The sequence below is a fragment of the Bos javanicus genome, chromosome 12 (assembly GCF_032452875.1).
Source record: "Bos javanicus breed banteng chromosome 12, ARS-OSU_banteng_1.0, whole genome shotgun sequence".
NCBI lineage: Eukaryota > Metazoa > Chordata > Mammalia > Artiodactyla > Bovidae > Bos > Bos javanicus.
Genome location: NC_083879.1, coordinates 54,576,179 through 54,594,015, shown reverse-complemented (window position 1 = coordinate 54,594,015; position 17,837 = coordinate 54,576,179). Strand labels below are relative to the sequence as shown.

The 17,837-nt window shown below is 41.8% G+C and overlaps 1 protein-coding gene across 1 annotated transcript in view; it reads right to left on the bottom strand.

Moving 5' to 3' along the window:
• The window catches only part of NDFIP2 (Nedd4 family interacting protein 2), a 71,383-nt gene extending 70,967 nt beyond the window's left edge, over positions 1-416 (bottom strand). Inside the window, exon 1 of the mRNA XM_061435187.1 lies at positions 4-416. Coding sequence (XP_061291171.1) covers positions 4-324 — 321 coding nt within the window. The 5' untranslated portion in view covers positions 325-416. The remainder of the gene's footprint in view (positions 1-3) is intronic.
• Positions 417-17,837: the final 17,421 nt, after the last annotated feature.

Here is a 17,837-nt window from a genome sequence, read left to right as displayed (position 1 = left end):
CACCACCTGGTAGCGGCCAGTCCCCGCCTGGTGGTGATCCATCCTGCCCGGCTCGGGGTCCGGCTTCCGAGTGGGTGAGTCCCCTCGGCACTCAGCCCCCTCGGCCACCCCCTTCAACGACGTCGTCGCCTCAGCGACTCTTCCGCCTCTGTTTCTGCGGCCGCGATCGCCCGGCCGGGCCGCCTCACTTCCCGTCGCTGCCGCAGAAGCCGCGGAAACCTCCGCGTCGGCCGCAGCTTGGGGGCGAAGCTCCGGGGCGCCGTGCGCGCTACTGAGCATGCTCGGGATGGTCGCGCATGCTCGCTGGGTCCTCCGGCGTCCCATCCGCGTCGCGAGGGGGGGTTTCACTGGGTGGGATGAAATGGAAAAGTCAGGCAAGTCCCGGGGAGCGATCTAGGTTGTCAGCCTGTCGGGAGTGGGTGGTGGCTAAAGGAGCGGAGAAAAAAAATTATCACCGTCCTTGATTGGTCTTTTCAGTCCGAAGGGTTGCTTGCAGGCAGAGTCACGTTGTCGAGGATAAAAGAGACGCATTCCAGGAACACTTGAGGACAGGTCACCGTGTTTCCTCACACGTCTTGTTATCCACCCAGCCTAGAACAATGCTAGGACACTCCTAAAAGACTTATTCAAAAACCATTAGTGAGTTAAGAGATATCATTTTAGGTTGTTTTGTTTGTCCCCTTCTTGCTAATAAGAGATTTAAGAGTCCAACAAGGAGTCTTCAGCCATACTCATGTATCTCGCCTAGGAAAGGAGCCCCTAGAGCACTAGGTTACTGAAAGGATACAAGAAGATAATGAAATAATATAGGACTCTTCTAGGGTCATATTCACATCAGTAATTCCAAAGGGTTTAACAGTAAAGATTCGCTTTGTGTGCAGTAAGACGATCTCAATAACCGGTTAACCACACTTGACCTACCGTGTGTATCTCCCACCAGACACAAAGCATGTTTCTCTAGCAAGTAAAAGAATATGATGGGGTGGCGTACTCTTTAACCCAAAGAGTTTCGATACACTGAAAACTATGATCCCACGTGATTTGGCTCAGTTGTCTTTTCTATTTTACTTCCCTCCTGAATCCCCAAAGGAGATTCCCTGCAATGAAAAAGGCTAGTGGGTGCGCCTCATCACCTAGTTAAAAACAGCAAAAATACAACAAGGAGAGACATTCATTGAGAGAGCAACTGAAAAATGTAAGCCTTCCCCGTTGTTTTATTCAAGGCATTGACCAGTTCTTGGTATTTCTGCCATCTTGACACATCTAGTGGTGGAAAGTATTAATAGGCTGATACAATAAGAGGCAACGATAATGTCATACTTAAATGTCTTTAACCTTTCTTTGTGCTTAGTTGCTCAGTCGCTGAGTCCTGTCCCACTTATTGTGATCCCATGGACTTTTGCCCGCTGTGCTCCTGTCCCTGGAATTTCCCAGGCAAGAATACTGGAGTGGGTAACTATTTCCTCCTCCAGGATATCTTCCCTACCCAGGGATTGAACCCAAGTTTCCCACATTGCAAGCAGATTCTTTACCATCTGAGCCACTGGGGAAGCCCAGGCTTTCTTCAGGTGTAACTTAATGCATTTTCGGTTCTAAGATAGTAAACATGACATTTCATTGTGTAGCTGTACAGGAACTCACTCTCACAATTTCACCTCAAATGATATTACCTTTCAACAATCAAGACAACCACCAGTGTCAGCAAAATGAAATTAGAGCCCTACATCGCTTATGATCTATACCATTCCTTTAGAACTTAATTTTATATGCAGCTGCACTTTCATTAATCATTTATATGTCCATTTGTCTTTCAAACAAGCTGCTGCACAGAATGGAGGCCATTTTTTACACCTAGCACACCCAGAACAGTAATGAGAACATAATGGTGAAAACCAGTGACCTGACCAAAAGTAAACATCCTAAATCTTGTTAGAGTAACAGATCTTTCAGTTTTACTCTCCTCCCAAGTTTTGTGAATGGTTTGGTAATTTAGAGAGCAGGTGACAAAATTCAACAGGAAAGTGTCTTTTCAGTGAAGAGGAGGAAGAGAAAGAGGGGAAAGAAAAGGAGAAGAGCTGATATGTGTTGACCCCTTCCCAAGCCAAGAACTGCCTGAGCTATGTTATTTTGTCTTCACAGCATCTCCATGATGTAGGCACGATTGTCATCCAGGTTTAACAAATCAGGAAACTAAGGCACTGGGAGGTTCAGGAACTTTCCAAAGCCAATCGCTAACAAGTGGTGACAGACTCCAGAGCCCCCACTATGTTAAGCACCATGCTGCAATACATCCTTAAAATGAACCATCCAACCAGCGAACCAACTCCTTTCTCTTTCTGTCCACTGTTGCACTTCATTGTGAAATGGGCAGAAAGAGCTCAGAATGGCTCTCCAGAGGACAATGAGAATCTCTGATCTCACACAGATCAAGGAGGTGGTATTTCAGGAAGTCAGACTGGATCTTTGATGGATCACAAGCAGAAGAGTTGTCCCATAGGAGCAACTTTTGGGCGAAGGCATGGGGGTAATGATATTCTGATCATTTTAGAGGCCTTAAGCAACATCTGATATTTTTCATCTTTAATCTTTTGGTGGTGACAAATCTAGTTACCTAAGGTGGTGGTCTACCACCATAAACCCAAGTGGAATTTTATAAATATTTATTTATTTGCTTTATTATTTATTTGGCTGCATTAGATCTTAGGTGTGGCATGTGGGATCTTCGCTGTGTCACCTGGGATTTTTCATTGCAGTGCTTGGTGTCAGTATCTGCAACGTACAGGCCCAGCTGCTCCGATTCATGTAGGATCCTACTTCCCTGACCAGGGATCGAGCCCAAGTCCCCAGCATTGCAAGGTGGACTCTCAACCGCTGAACCACCAGGGAAGTCCCTCATGTGGAATTTTAGAATTAGAGTACACCTCACTAAGACCTCTTCACCACCAAAGACAGTGCCAGCAAAAATTTAATTAGTAGTACTGGGGCAGATGTGGAGATAAGATGTCTGGATTCCCTGTCATGAAAGTGCCCTCTGCCTAGAGCCATCCAGCTGTTAGTTTTGTTGGGGTTTCCTTCAGCTTTTTACTCTGAAGTCCCGCTATTTTCAGGGTGGCACTCTGCTGTTGACTAAACAAGGCCAGGGCACAGGTCTAACTGTTTTGCCTGACACTGGAGCCCTTTTAGGGGCTGTCTGCTCCAGAGTTCCCTGCTGAACTAGCAGAGATTTTGTCAGCTCTGCAGTATGTTGTGACAGCTCTCCGCACCCCATCCTTTGTGCTTTCACAGATGTTAACTCTCTAATAAAGCTCCTGCACTCAAAATTTCATTACAGTATCTGCTTCCTTGAGAGCCCAACCTAGACAAGTACCAAGATGGTCAGTCGAAAGAAAAAACGCACAAAATGGCTGTAAGTTAAATTTTACCTGAGGAACTTTTGGAAGGCTGCAGTCCCGAAACAGCTTGTCAGATAGCTCTGAGGAGCTACTCGGAAGAGGGAAGGGAGGAGCCAGGATACCTATAAACTTTTTTTGCTGGGAAAAAAATACGTAGTCAAGCCTGAAAAGATTACTGCTAATCGCAAAGAACAGCTATCTCACATTAAAATTATCTTTAGTCTGCCTAACTGTGTATGGGAAGATGAAAGAGTCTGAGGTCCTTTGAAATTTTTCCTTAGATGTTCTTCTGAACTAAGGGCCAGTATACCCAAAGCAAAGAATGTTTTCTGATGTTTTCCGTCCTTAATTCCCTTCAGGTCACACTCTAAGATATGTGATGCCTAATGGCTTGATCCTTATAGAACTGAAATGTTGTCAGCATTTTTTTTTTTATAAGATAGAAAATGATGGGTCATCCCTGGTGATCCAGCAGTAAAGAATCTGCCTGCATTGTAGGTGACATGGGTTCAGTCCTTGGTCTGGGAAGATCCCACATACAGCGGAGCAACCAAGCCCGCGAGCCACAGCTACTGAAGCATGCATACCCAGAGCCTGTGCTCTGCAACAAGAGAAGCCATCGCACTGAGAAGCCCACACACTGCAACTAGAGAGTAGCCCCCACTCACTGAAACTAGAGAAAGCCCGCACATAGCCACAAAGACCCAGCACAGCTGAAAATAAATGAAGAAAATAGATAATTTAAAAAAATTAAGTAATTGAACGTTGTTATTATCAAAACTGTGCAACTGTCCTTTCACGTAACTGATATTTCATCTCCAGAATAACCCTAAGTACCCTCCATTGTGATCATTTTCTCATGGGGACGTAATGTATCTATAGCCTTCCTGTTAAGAATGACTTTGATTTTGTTCTTTAGAGTGATGCTGTCAGGCCAAGTCACAGGGCCCCTTTACCTGGACATACTTCCCACTGGGAATCCCTCTTATTCTTCCAGAAGCAGAGGAATTCCCTCCAGAAGTCAGCCCAGTTCTTATCCTCCTTGAAAGAAAGTGAAATTGTTAGCCACTCAGTCATGTCTGACTCTTGGCGACCCCATGGACTATAGCCCACCAGACTCCTCTGCCCATGAAATTCTCCAGGCAAGAATACTGGAGTGGGTAGCCATTCCCTTCTCCAAAGGATCTTCCCGACCCAGGGATTGAACCCAGACCTCCTGCATTGTAAGCAGATTCTTTACAGTCTGAGCCACCAGGGAAGCCCTCCACATCCTCCTCTTATCTCTAACAAGGTATGCAGGAATTTTGTTGAGATTCCCATCTGTTAAAGAGCAGTAGACATGCCATTGCTGGCAGATGACCATCTACAGAGGCCTAAATCAAGGCAGGAAAAACTCCAAATTTTACTTCTTCGGTGATTTTTAGTTTTTTTATATCACTTCCTCTACAACATACAACATAGTGGGCTGGAAAAAAAGTTCGTTCAGGTTTTTCCATATGATGTTACAGAAAAATCCAAATGAACTTTTTGGCCAACTCAGTAGAACTACTCCTCAGTAGCTATTGATGGTTAGTGTGACCACAGCGTTATCTAGAGAAGTATCAAAAAGAGGTAAAATCACATTCTCTATCTGGAGTACACATTTTCAGATTTCTATGTCTCTAATAAAAATTCGTTAGCCATTATTTTCAGTACATGAATTCTTAAGTAGATTTTGGAAAACACAATCAACTGTTATCATTTAGTAAATAAAAATAAGCATACTTATTACTGCAGTTTTATCTCTGTTACCATGTATGTGGATCTCTTAAGCAGTTTGTAGGCACGAACCTCAATTTAGCTTCACAAAGTGTTCCTTATTTAACTGTTTCTGAGATTCCTGTCATCTGTTCAGCTCTATAATTTTAGAGAGGAAATCTTGTAAAATGAGCAACTTGACGAATCAGGTATCTACTTCCTTTGCCTCTTTCTTCTCTTCCCAGCATGTTTGAAGAATCTAAAACACAGCTAATGTTCTTTATCAGTCAGCTCAACCAAAGAGATAGAACCAATAGAAGATGTACATAAAGAGATTTATTGCAAGGAATTGTCTTACACTGTTTTGGGGGCTTGCTGCTGCTGCTGCTAAGTCACTTCAGTCGTGTCCGACTCTGTGCGACCCCATAGACGGCAGCCTACCAGGCTCCCCCGTCCCTGGGATTCTCCAGGCAAGAACACTGGAGTGGGTTGCCATTTCCTTCTCCAGTGCATGAAGGTGAAAAGTGAAAGTGAAGTTGCTCAGTCGTGTCCGACCCTCAGCGACCCCATGGACTGCAGCTTTCCAGGCTCCTCCGTCCATGGGATTCTCCAGGCAAGAGTACTGGAGTGCTAGGCCAGTCCAAATCTGTCACACAGGCCACTGGAACTCTAGAAACTGCTGTCTACAAACAGAATTTCTTCTTCCTCTGAGAAGCCTCAATTCTGCTCTTAAAGCCTACCCAGATTATAGAAGATAATCCCCTTTACTTAAAATCAACTTATTTTGAACTTTGAAAGTGAAAGTCACTCAGTCATGTCGTTCAGTCACTTTGCAACCCCATGGACTATACAGTCTGTGGAATTCTCAAGGCCAGAATACTAGAGTGGGCAGCCTATCCCTTCTCCAGCAGATCTGTCCAACCCAGGAATCAAAACGGGGTCTCCTGCATTACAGATGGGTTCTTTACCAACTGAGCTATCAGGGAAGCCCCTTTTGAACTTTAATCATATCTACAAGATAAGTTCACAGCATGCTTAGATTAGTATTCCATTGAATAGTTGGGACTATAGCATAAGCAAGTTGACAAAGCAAACTATCACAAGTTTTTTAAACACTGCTGCTGCTGCTGCTGCTGCTAAGTCGCTTCAGTCATGTCCGACTCTGTGTGACCCCATAGACAGCAGCCCACCAGGCTCCCCCGTCCCTGGGATTCTCCAGGCAAGAACACTGGAGTGGGTTGCCCTTTCCTTCTCCAATGCATGAAGTGAAAAGTGAAAGGGAAGTCATTCAGTCGTGTCCGACTCTTTGCCACCCTATGGACTGTAGCCCACCAGGCTCCTCCATCCATGGGATTTTCCAGGCAAGAGTACTGGAGTAGGTTGCCAACACTACAAAAAGAAATTGTCTCTGTATAATCAAGGATAAAGGGAAGAGGGAAAGCAGAAGAGAGAAAGGAAGTACCAGAGAATTAGCTTACAGATTTAAAATAAATTTTCGTAATAAATATTTCCTCTCAGCTTTATTTTATACATGTACTGTTGGATATAGAGGAACCAACAGGCAACAATCAGAAAACATTTGAATTTTGATAAGCTACATTTCAGATAACAATATTTTTTATTAAAATTTTTATTTTTTCTTTGTTAGGTCATGAGCAACAAATCTAAGCAAATCAGCAGCCATTTTGCCTTCAGGATTACATATTTTTTAAGTTGGGCTAAGTCATAAGTTATTGGGGCTTCTCTGGTAGCTCAGGCAGTGAAGAATCCACCTGCAATGCAGGAGACCTGGTTCCATCCCTGGGTCAGGAAGATCCCCTGGAGATGGGAATAGCTACCCACTCTAGTATTCTTGCCTGGAGAATCCCTTGGACAGAGGAGACTGGTGGGCTACCAATCCCAACCCCAGTTGGTGGGCTACCAATCCTAGTGGGGTCGCAAAGAGTTGGACGTGACTGAGCGACTAAGCACGCAAGTTATAAGTTATTAAAATGGTCTTTGCTTTACCTTGAATATGGAAGACTATTCTTTAACCACACTAAAGCATGACTTTTTGTGTTGTTCTTTTTTTCTCTGAAAGCCTGATAATCACTTTCGTCACAGAAGAGCAGGGCTGGCACTAATATTGCCTATTCAGTTTTCCCTTGACTTACATTTGATGATCGTGTAAGAAAAGAAGATAAACACTATTTGTATGTGGGGGGGAGGTGGGGTGTAAAAAATACAAGAAAGAAAAGTGTCTTCTACATATCAAAGTGTTCTTAACATTTTTTTTTAATTTTATTTTATTTTTAAACTTTACATAATTGTATTAGCTTTGCCAAATATCAAAATGAATCCATCACAGGTATACATGTGCTCCCCATCCTGAACCCTCCTCCCTCCTCCCTCCCCATACCATCCCTCTGGGTCGTCCCATTTTAAACATCATTTTCTTCATGGGAGGCACCAGGCTTCATTTGTTAAGTAGCCTGCAGTCAGTATGCTGCTTCACTGTGAACAACATAATACAACATTAACAATAAGGTCGCCATATAACAAAGTTGTCTCATTTCAGTACTGAGGATAAAGGGCACGGATTAAAAAAAAAAATCTGAAGGGACAAAATGATGTCAGTAATTAGAGTGACTTATCACACAGAACTAGGGAAAAATTCATACCCATTACCCAGCCTTAAGATTCACACTGGGGAGGGACGTCCCTGGTGGTCCAGTGGCTGAGATTCTGAGTGTCCTATGCAGGGGGCCCAGATTCAATCCCTGGTCAGGAAACTGAGATCCCACGTGCTGCAACTAAGAACTGGTGCAGCCAAATGAGTAAATTAAAAAAAAAAAAAAAAAAGATTCAAATAGGGGGAAAAAACCTAAGGGCTTAACAGAGCCAATGTAAGCCCAGATAATGGGGAAAAAAAAAGAGATGGTGGTGGAATTCCCTTTATATCTGGAAGTTTTATTCTAGAATAAGTAAAATACTTATAATGTATCCCAGTTTACCTGTCAATAATAAAGTTTCCATGAAATATATATAAATTATGCTTATAGAGAATGATCATTGAGAAATCTGATGTTATTTCCCCAATAAGCACGAAGACATCAAGTTCAAATCCTCTTCTTTATCCAGTGTCTTAGTCTTTTGGGGATACTATGACAGATTACCACAGATTGGATGGTTTATAAACAATGGATATTTATTTCTCAAAGTTTGGGGGGTTGGAAGTCCAAAATCAGAGTGTGGCATGGTCTGGTTTTCACCAGAGTCCCTTTGTAGGTTTCAGAGTATGGAATTCTCATTGTTCCCACAGGGCAGAAGGGCCAGTGAGGGATCCCTCTAGGGATTCTTTTATAGCTACTTAAGTCCCATTCATGAGAGCCCCATCTCTGGACTTAATCACCTCCTGAAGACCCACTTCTTAATGCCATCAACCTGGGCTTTAGAGTTTCAACAGCTGAATCTAGGGGAACACAAACATTCACACCATACCATCCAGATATTGACTTTTTAAAAGAAAAGCATCAGTGTTACAAAAACACACACAGAGATACACATAGAGTAGAAAATTGAATGTAATTTATTCTTGGTTTGAATGAGGCAGATGATTTGGTTCACTACAGGCCCTTGAAATTTCCTTAGAATCCACCTGTTTGGAAAAAAGAGGAATGTTTGTTTTCATGGAGCTATAAAAACTCTAGCACTTGAAGGGACTTTCCAGATCACCCACCCAGACACCTTGGTTTTGAAAATATGGAAACTGAGGCTCAGAGAGGTAAGGCAACCTTAAAGGGCTATCTGCAAAGCTACCACCCAACTTTCAGCTTGGTTCTAATGTGGTAACTCATAAAACAATCCAAAATACTCTGCTGACTGTTCCCATCACATCCAGCCAGAAATAACCCTCCAAAACAGTACAAATCAGAATAAACATTTAGAACTCTGACATGTCAAGAACTCGACACATCAAAATTTCTTTGGAAGAAGTGTTGGTCAAATGCTTTGCCACAAAAGGATTAATTCTGAGATAGTTGCTAATCCTCTCAGGGGTTGCTGCTTTGGAACAAGTAAAACATCTTTTTAAAATAAAATGAATAGGTCCTTCAAAAATATAGTCTTTGAAAACAGAATAGGTACCTAACATTAGTTGTATGTGTATAAGCTTAAACATCAAAAAATCCCAACCCCATACATACTTATATATCTGTTCATGTAAGGTTGAAGATGACCTAACCATATAAAGTTAGCCCAGTTCCAACACCGACCCTGGGACTTGACCTTGATTCCTGAAACAATATAACTACACATACATGCAATAGCCCCTAGCTACATGCAACCAGTGATTCCCAGGTGGCTCACTGGTAAAGAATTCACCTGCCAATATACAAAATGGAGGAGACTTGGATTCGATCCCTGGATCAGGAAGATCCCCTGGAGGAGGAAATGGCAACCCACTCCAATATTCTTTCTTGGAAAATCCTATGGACAGAGAAACCTGGCAGGCTACAGTCCATGGGGCATCAAAGAGATGGACAGGACTTAGCAACTGAGAATGCACCCACATGTGACAGTTTAAATTCAAATTAATAATATTAAAATTTTACTTCCTCATTGCCACTAGCCACAGGTGTTTAGTGGCTACCATATTGGGCAGTGCTGATAAAAACATTTGCATCTTCACTGAAGTTTCCATTGGACACCATTGCTCAAAAACTCTCTTACTATTCACCTTAAATTAATCTCCTTCATTTACTTCCTGAATGAGCCACACAATTTTCTAATGGCTTATGTCCCAACTATGCCATATCTTAGCAGTGAGGCTGCTGAGTAGGTCACTTAACCTGCTGAGCTTGTTTGTTCATCTTTAAAATCAGAACACTAAAAATTCCTTCCCTGTCTGTCTCACAGATTGTTTTGATGTTCACAGGAAATGTAACCATACAAATAAAGCAGGTTGTTGTTTCTGAAGGCCCTTTTCCCTTCTTGCATTTTCTAGTGACTGCCAGAAAAAAAGTGATGTTTAACACTTTTTACACCTAACATGTGGAACAAATATTACAACATACGGGGATTTCCTTGGTGATCCAGTGGCTAAGACTCCACACTCCCAATGCAGGGGAGCACAGTTCCATTCCTGGCCAGGAAACTAGATCACACATGCTACAACTAAGACACAGCATAGACAAATAAATAGCATAAATAAATATTTTTTAAAATATCACAAGGTAGGGAAGATGAAGACTAAAAACACAGAAGCTGGTTAGGCCTCCCAACTTGGTCACATCTTATTTTTCTAGCCCAAGTGACTGGACTTATGCTCTACACAAGTCATTATACAATAATAACTCCTGCTTTCAAATTGTGGTGCTGGAGAAGACTCATGATAGTCCCTTGGACTGCAAGGAGCTCAAATCAGTCAATCCTAAAGGAAATCAACATCAACCCTGAATATTTATTGGAAGGACTGATGTTGAAGCTGAAGCTCCAATACTTTGACCACCTGATGGCCAAAGTATTGGACAAAGAGCCTACCCATTAGAAAAGACCCTGATGCTGGGAAAGATAGAAGGCAGGAGGAGAAGAGGGCAACAGACGATGAGATGGTTGGATGGCATCACCGACTCAATGAACATGAAGCATTTGAGCAAACTCTGGGAGATGGTAATGGTCAGGGAAGCCTGACGTGCTGCACTCCATGGGGATGTAAAGAAGGGGACCCAACTTAATGACTGAACAGCAACCACAAACAGCATGTGTAACCGTAGAAAATGTGTCAGTTGTTGTTGTCCAGGAGTAAAACTATTCCGTAGTATATTGTCAGACTTTATAATTGTGGTAATAACGGATAACACTGTTGAAATTAGCTGCCAGTTTTACTAAGTGCTTTTACTTAGGGCTTTCCTGGTATTCAGGTGGTAAAGAATCTGCCTTCAGTGTAGGAGACCTGGGTTTAATCCCTGGGTGGGGAAGAACCCTGGAGAAGGGAATGGCAACCCACTTCAGTATTCTGGCCTAGAGAATTCCATGGACAGAGGAGCCTGGCGGGCTATAGTCCATGGGGTCGCACAGGACTGAGCAACATATTTCACACCAAACACATGCAGTTATTACATGTTGTTATTATAATTTTACATATCAGGAAACAGATATAGAATCTTAAGGAATTTACCACAGGTCACAGATCAAGTGAGGGAAAGGGGATTTGCTGAGTTTTCTCACTTTAAACAATTTTTTTTAACTGAAACAAACATACATACACAAAAGCATGAAATTCCTAAGTGAATAGCACAAAGATTTTTCACAAACTGAGCCTCTGCGAACAGCACCCGTATTAAGAACTAGGATATTTCCAGAATCCCAGGAAACCCCGTGGCCCACTCCCAGTCTCTACTCCTATACAAATATTAACCATAATCCTGACTTTTAATATTTGTATACAAACTTTTGACTTTATCTGCATGGAATTGTACCTTTTGTTCCCTGAAAGTCTGATTGTCTTGATTAACTTTATGTTTGTAAAATTTATTCATACTGTTTTTTATTGTTTGTTTGTTTGTTTTGGGGTTTTGTTTTTGCTGTAACACACAGCTTGTGGGATCTTATTTCCCCAACTAGAGATCAAACTCATGCCCCCTGCATTGGAAGCACAAAGTCTTAACCACTAAACCACCAGGGAAGTCCTGATTTATTCATATTGTTGGAGTAGTTGTAGTTAGTTCACTTTGCTGTTGTACAGTATTCCATTGTGTGAATATACCATACATTATTTAACTGTTTACTGAGTAAATTGGCATTCAGTTTGTTTCTAGTTTGGGACTTGTATTAGTTTCCTAGTGCTGTGGTAATAAAGAACCACAAATTGAGAGGCTAAAGCAACAAAAATTTATTTTGTCACAATTTTGGAGGCTAGAAATCACAGATGAAATGTCAGCAGGATTGTTTCTTTGGGAGGATGTGAAGAAGAATCTATCCCATACTTCTCCCCTAGCTTCTAGTGGCTCACTGGCTCCTCTGTCCATGGAATTTTCCAGATAAGAAACTGGAGTGGGTTGCCATTTCGTCCTCCAGGGATCGTCCCAACCCAGGGATTGAACCTGCATCTCTTATGTCTCCAGCATTGGCAGGCAGGTTCTTTACCACCACACCACCTGGGAAGCCCGCCTTCTCTTATGCTTGTGTTTAAAATGCCGAAGGATAGGGTGGGGAAATCATACTCCAAATTAGAGTCAAGAGTGACTTCCCTGAGGGTCCAGTGGCTAAGACTCAGCACTCCCAATCCGGGGGTTGGGGCTGGGTTTGATCCCTGATCAGGGAACTAGATCCCACATGCCACAGCTAAGTGTTTGCATGCCTCAACTAAAGATCCCAAAAGATTCCACGTGCTGCAACTAAGACACAGCCAAATAAATAAATAAATAAATAATAAAATCGGGTTAGGAGGAATACATTGGTACAGAACTATCCATCGGCATCTCATCTATTTAAATATATTTTTAAATCTGACCTTTAGTTTCAGAGAGTGAGAGTGTACATGCTTGTCCATGTGAGTATGAGACTGTCCATCTTAGTGTCTATTCCTTTCAACATTACCTTCAAAAGGCTTAGCCGTTTGGCCTGCTCACCTCTCTTTTTCACACCTTTCCATGAGACTGACTTCTCCTGCCTTCAGGCCCTACCTGCAGAGGATACGATGTGTCTACTTTTAGTAACCAATATGGGACCTTGCACAAAGTAGGCCCTGATTATTGATTTATTGTCTATAAGTGATTGAAGCCTCCGTTTCAAGGCTAGGGTCAGAAGGTAAAAAATCTGCCTGCATTGCAGAAGACCTGAATTCGATCCCTGGGTTGGGAAGATCCCTTGGAGGAGGAAATGGCAACGCACTCCAGTATTCTTGCCTGGAGAATCCCATGGACAGAGGAGCCTGGTGGGCTACAGTCCATAGGGTCAGAAAGAGTCAGACACCACTGAGCGATTAATACTTTCTTCTTTCAATAGACGCATAGCATCCATTCTTAGGATGCTGTCTTTTTTTTAAATATAAATTTATTTATTTTAATTGGGGGTTAATTACTTTACAATATTGTATTGGTTTTGCCATACATCAACATGAATCCACCATGGGTATACACGTGTTCCCCATCCCGAACCCCCCTCCCTCCTTCCTCCCTGTACCATCCCTCTGGGTCATCCTAGTGCACCAGCCCCAAGCAACCAGTATCCTGCATCGAACTTGGACTGTTGATTGGTTTCATATATGATATTATACATGTTTCAATGCTATTCTCCCAAATCATCCCACCCTCTCCCTCTCCCACAGAGTCCAAAAGACTGTTCTATACATCTGTGTCTCTGTTGCTATCTCACATACAGGGTTATCATTACCATCTTTCTAAATTCCATATGTATGTGTTAGTATACTGTATTGGTGTTTTTCTTTCTGGCTTACTTCACTCTGTATAATAGGCTCCAGTTTCATCCACCTCATTAGAACTGATTCAAATGAATTCTTTTAATGGCTGAGTAATACTCCATTGTGTATATGTACCACAGCTTTCTTTATCCATTCATCTGCTGATGGACATCTAGGTTGCTTTCATGTCCTGGCTATTATAAAGAGTGCTGCGATGAACATTGGGGTACACGTGTCTCTTTCAATTCTGGTTTCCTCAGTGTGTATGACCAGCAGTGGGATTGCTGGGTCATAAGGCAGTTCTATTTCCAGTTTTTTAAGGAATCTCCACACTGTTCTCCATAGTGGCTGTACTAGTTTGCATTCCCACCAACAGTGTAAAAGGGTTCCCTTTTCTCCACACCCTCTCCAGCATTTATTGCTTGTAGACTTTTGGATAGCAGCCATTCTGACTGGCGTGAAATGATACCTCATTGTGGTTTTGATTTGCATTTCTCTGATAATGAGTGATGCTGAGCATCTTTTCATGTGTTTGTTAGCCATCTGTATGTCTTCTTTGGAGAAATGTCTATTTGGTTCTTTGGCTTATTTTTTGATTGGGTCGTTTATTTTTCTGGAATTGAGCTGTAGGAGTTGCTTGTATATTTTTGAGATTAGTTGTTTGTCAGTTGCTTCATTTGCTATTATTTTCTCCCATTCTGAAGGCTGTCTTTTCACCTTGCTTATAGTTTCTTTTGTTGTGCAGAAGCTTTTAAGTTTAATTCGGTCCCATTTGTTTATTTTTGCTTTTATTTCCAATATTCTAAGAGGTGGGTCATAGAGGATCCTGCTGTGATTTCTGTCAGAGAGTGTTTGCCTATGTTCTCCTCTAGGAGTTTTATAGTTTCTGGTCTTACGTTGAGATCTTTAATCCATTTTGAGTTTATTTTTGTGTATGGTGTTAGAAAGTGTTCTAGTTTCATTCTTTTACAAGTGGTTGACCAGTTTTCCCAGCACCACTTGTTGAAGAGATTTGTCTTTTTTCCATTGTATATCCTTGCCTCCTTTGTCAAAGATAAGGTGTCCATAGGTGCATGGATTTATCTCTGGGCTTTCTATTTTGTTCCATTGATCTATATTTCTGTCTTTGTGCCAGTACCATACTGTCTTGATGACTGTGGCTTTGTAGTAGAGCCTGAAGTCAGGCAGGTTGATTCCTCCAGTTCCATTCTTCTTTCTCAAGATTGCTTTGGCTATTCGAGGTTTTTTGTATTTCCATACAAATTGTGAAATTATTTGTTCTAGCTCTGTGAAAAATACCATTGGTAGCTTGATAGGGATTGCATTGAATCTATAGATTGCTTTGGGTAGTATACTCATTTTCACTATATTGATTCTTCCGATCCATGAACATGGTATATTTCTCCATCTATAATATCAACATAGAAATACTCCAAAAGGAAAACAAAATATCATACTTTGTAAATGAGATTTAGGAAATCTCTAATAGTTCTCTATGAAATTTTCCCTGGTTTATCCTAAATGTAAATAGAACTAGGTCTGGCCACTTAAAGGACATCTCATTAATGATCTCCTTCCCACTTCTGTTTATTTTTATAGATTAGAGTCTCTTATGATCCTCAATCTTGACTTGGTTGTATAATGGGCTAAAGTGAAAGTGAAGTCACTCAGTCTGGTTGTATAACGGGCTAAACTGAAAGTGAAGTCACTCAGTCATATCCGACTCTTTGCAACCCCATGGACTGTGGGCTGTGCCAGGCTCCTCCAACCATGGGATTTTCCAGGCAAGTGTACTGGAGTGGGTTGCCATTTCCTTCTCCAGGGGATCTTCCCAACTCAGGGATTGAACCTGGGTCTCCTGCATTGCAGGCAGATGCTTTACCCTCTGAGACACCAGGGAAGCTCATAATAGGCTAGAACTCTACTAAAGAGTCTTCATGAGTTGCTTCTTATTGTGTAATAATGTAAAATTTACCATTTGATTATTTTAACTGAGGCTTTCCAGGTGGCACTAGTGGTAAAGAACCCACCTGCCAATGCAGGAGATAATAAGAGACATGTGTTTGATCCATGGGTTGGGAAAATCCTCTGGAGGAGGGCATGGCAACCCATTCCAGTATTCTTACCTGGAGAGTCCCATGGACAGAGGAGGCTGGTGAGCTACAGTCCATGGGGTCTTAAAGAGTCGGACACCACTGAAGCAACTAAACACAGCACATTGTTACCTGAGCAGTTCAGTGGCATTAATACAATCATACTTTGTTATGCCATCATAACCACCATCCGTTTCCAGAACTTCTTTATAATCCCAGGTGGAAACTGTACCCATTAAACCCTAATGCCCCTTTCCCTTCCCCCCAGCCCCTAGCCACCATCATTCTACTTGCTGTCTATATTCGACTATTTTGAGTACCTCAAACAAGTGGACCATACAATATTTGTCCTCTTGTGTCTGGCTTATTACACTTAGCATTATTTCCTCAGGCGCATCCATGTTGTAATATATGTCAGTATTTCATTCCTTTTTTAAGACTGATTAATGATTCATTGGAGAAGGCAATGGCACCCCACTCCAGTACTCTTGCCTGGAAAATCCCATGGACAGAGGAGCCTGGTAGGCTGCAGACCATGGGGTCGTGAAGAGTCGGACACGACTGAGCGACTTCACTTTCACTTTTCCCTTTCATGCATTGGAGAAGGAAATGACAACCCACTCCAGTGTTCTTGCCTGGAGAATCCCAGGGACGGGGGAGCCTGGTGGGCGGTCTATGGGGTCACACAGAGTCGGACACAACTGAAGCGACTTAGCAGCAATGATTCATTATATGTGTATACCGGGCTTCCATGGTAGCTCAGCTGGTAAAGAATCTGCCTGCAATGCAGGAGACCCTGGTTTGATTCCTGGGTCAGGAAGATTCCCTGGGGAAGAGATACACTGCTCACTCCGGTATTCCTGGGCTTCCCTGGTGGCTCAGATGGTAAAAAATCTACCTGCAATGTGGAAGACCTGGGTTTGATCCCTGGGTTGGGAAGAGGAAGGCATGGCAACCCAGTCCAGTATTCTTGCCTGGAGAATCCCCATGGGCAGAGGAGCCTGGCGAGTTGCAGTCCATGGGGTCAGCAAAACTGAGTGACTAAGCACAGCACACATATGTATATACCACACTTAGTTTATCCATTCATCCATCAGTGGATGTTTGGGTTGTTTTCTCCTGGGCTCTTTTATTTAATCTTCAGAATTAACACCCATGGTGGAACTGAATATCAAAGTTGGCTCTGTCACTTATACAGAAACTGACTTGGCCACATTGAATTTCCCTTTTGCATATCAATTTTCTCATTTGTAAAATGGAAATGAAATTACTCATCTCACTGGACTAGACTGCCTTCCAGATAGTCAGTGTTCAATAAATGACAGCTAGAAACATAATGATTCATGTTGCTAGTCAGAAATTTAAAAGTCTGTTTCATAAATTTCAGAAGTCCTGACTAATGTGTGCAGTGTAGTCCCCCTTTATGAAAAAGTCATCTTAGGTCATGTACATATGGCATATCCAAAAGGTATTTTTGGCTTATAAAATACTCACATCAATAATGGAAGACAAATAGTTTGTGAAACATGTACTTTTTATTCTACCCACTATCTATTTGCCAGCCTCAGAGAGGTTAAAATGTCAGTTCAAAGGGTTCCATTTTAAGGACTACCAAAGACTTGTCTTGGAGAAGGAAATGGCAACCCACTCCAGTGTTCTTGCCTGGAGAATCCCAGGGACGGGGTAGCCTGGTGGGCTGCGGTCTCTGGGGTCACACAGAGTTGGACACGACTGAAGTGACTTAGCAGAAAGACTTGTCTCTTTAGGTAAAAAAAATGTTTCATTTTGTTTAGCAGATAAATAAGTAAAGTGATATCTTTAAGGAATGTGGACCTAATAACTTATTAGAAATAAAAGTATCTTCAGAGTCAACTAAAACTAATTCTCAGAGTGAGCATCTGGGAAAATAAATAGCTAAAATTTTCAAGAGAATTTTTAATAAGCTTTCCTAAAATCTCAATTTAGATTTCCTCTAAAACCAAATATTAATATTGACCATAAAGAAGTTTTAAATATGCTTTATGATTTTAGTAACTAAAGTTTTTTCATAAACATTTTTCTTATTATGGAAAATTTGAACATACAAAAAAGACAAAATATTTATTTCTGGTCTTTTTCCCTAAATATAGTTTTTTAGAGGGGCAAGGAGGAATAAACGTAGTGAGTGATTCTCTGTATCCAATGTTATATCCTTTTTTACTTAACCTTGTAATA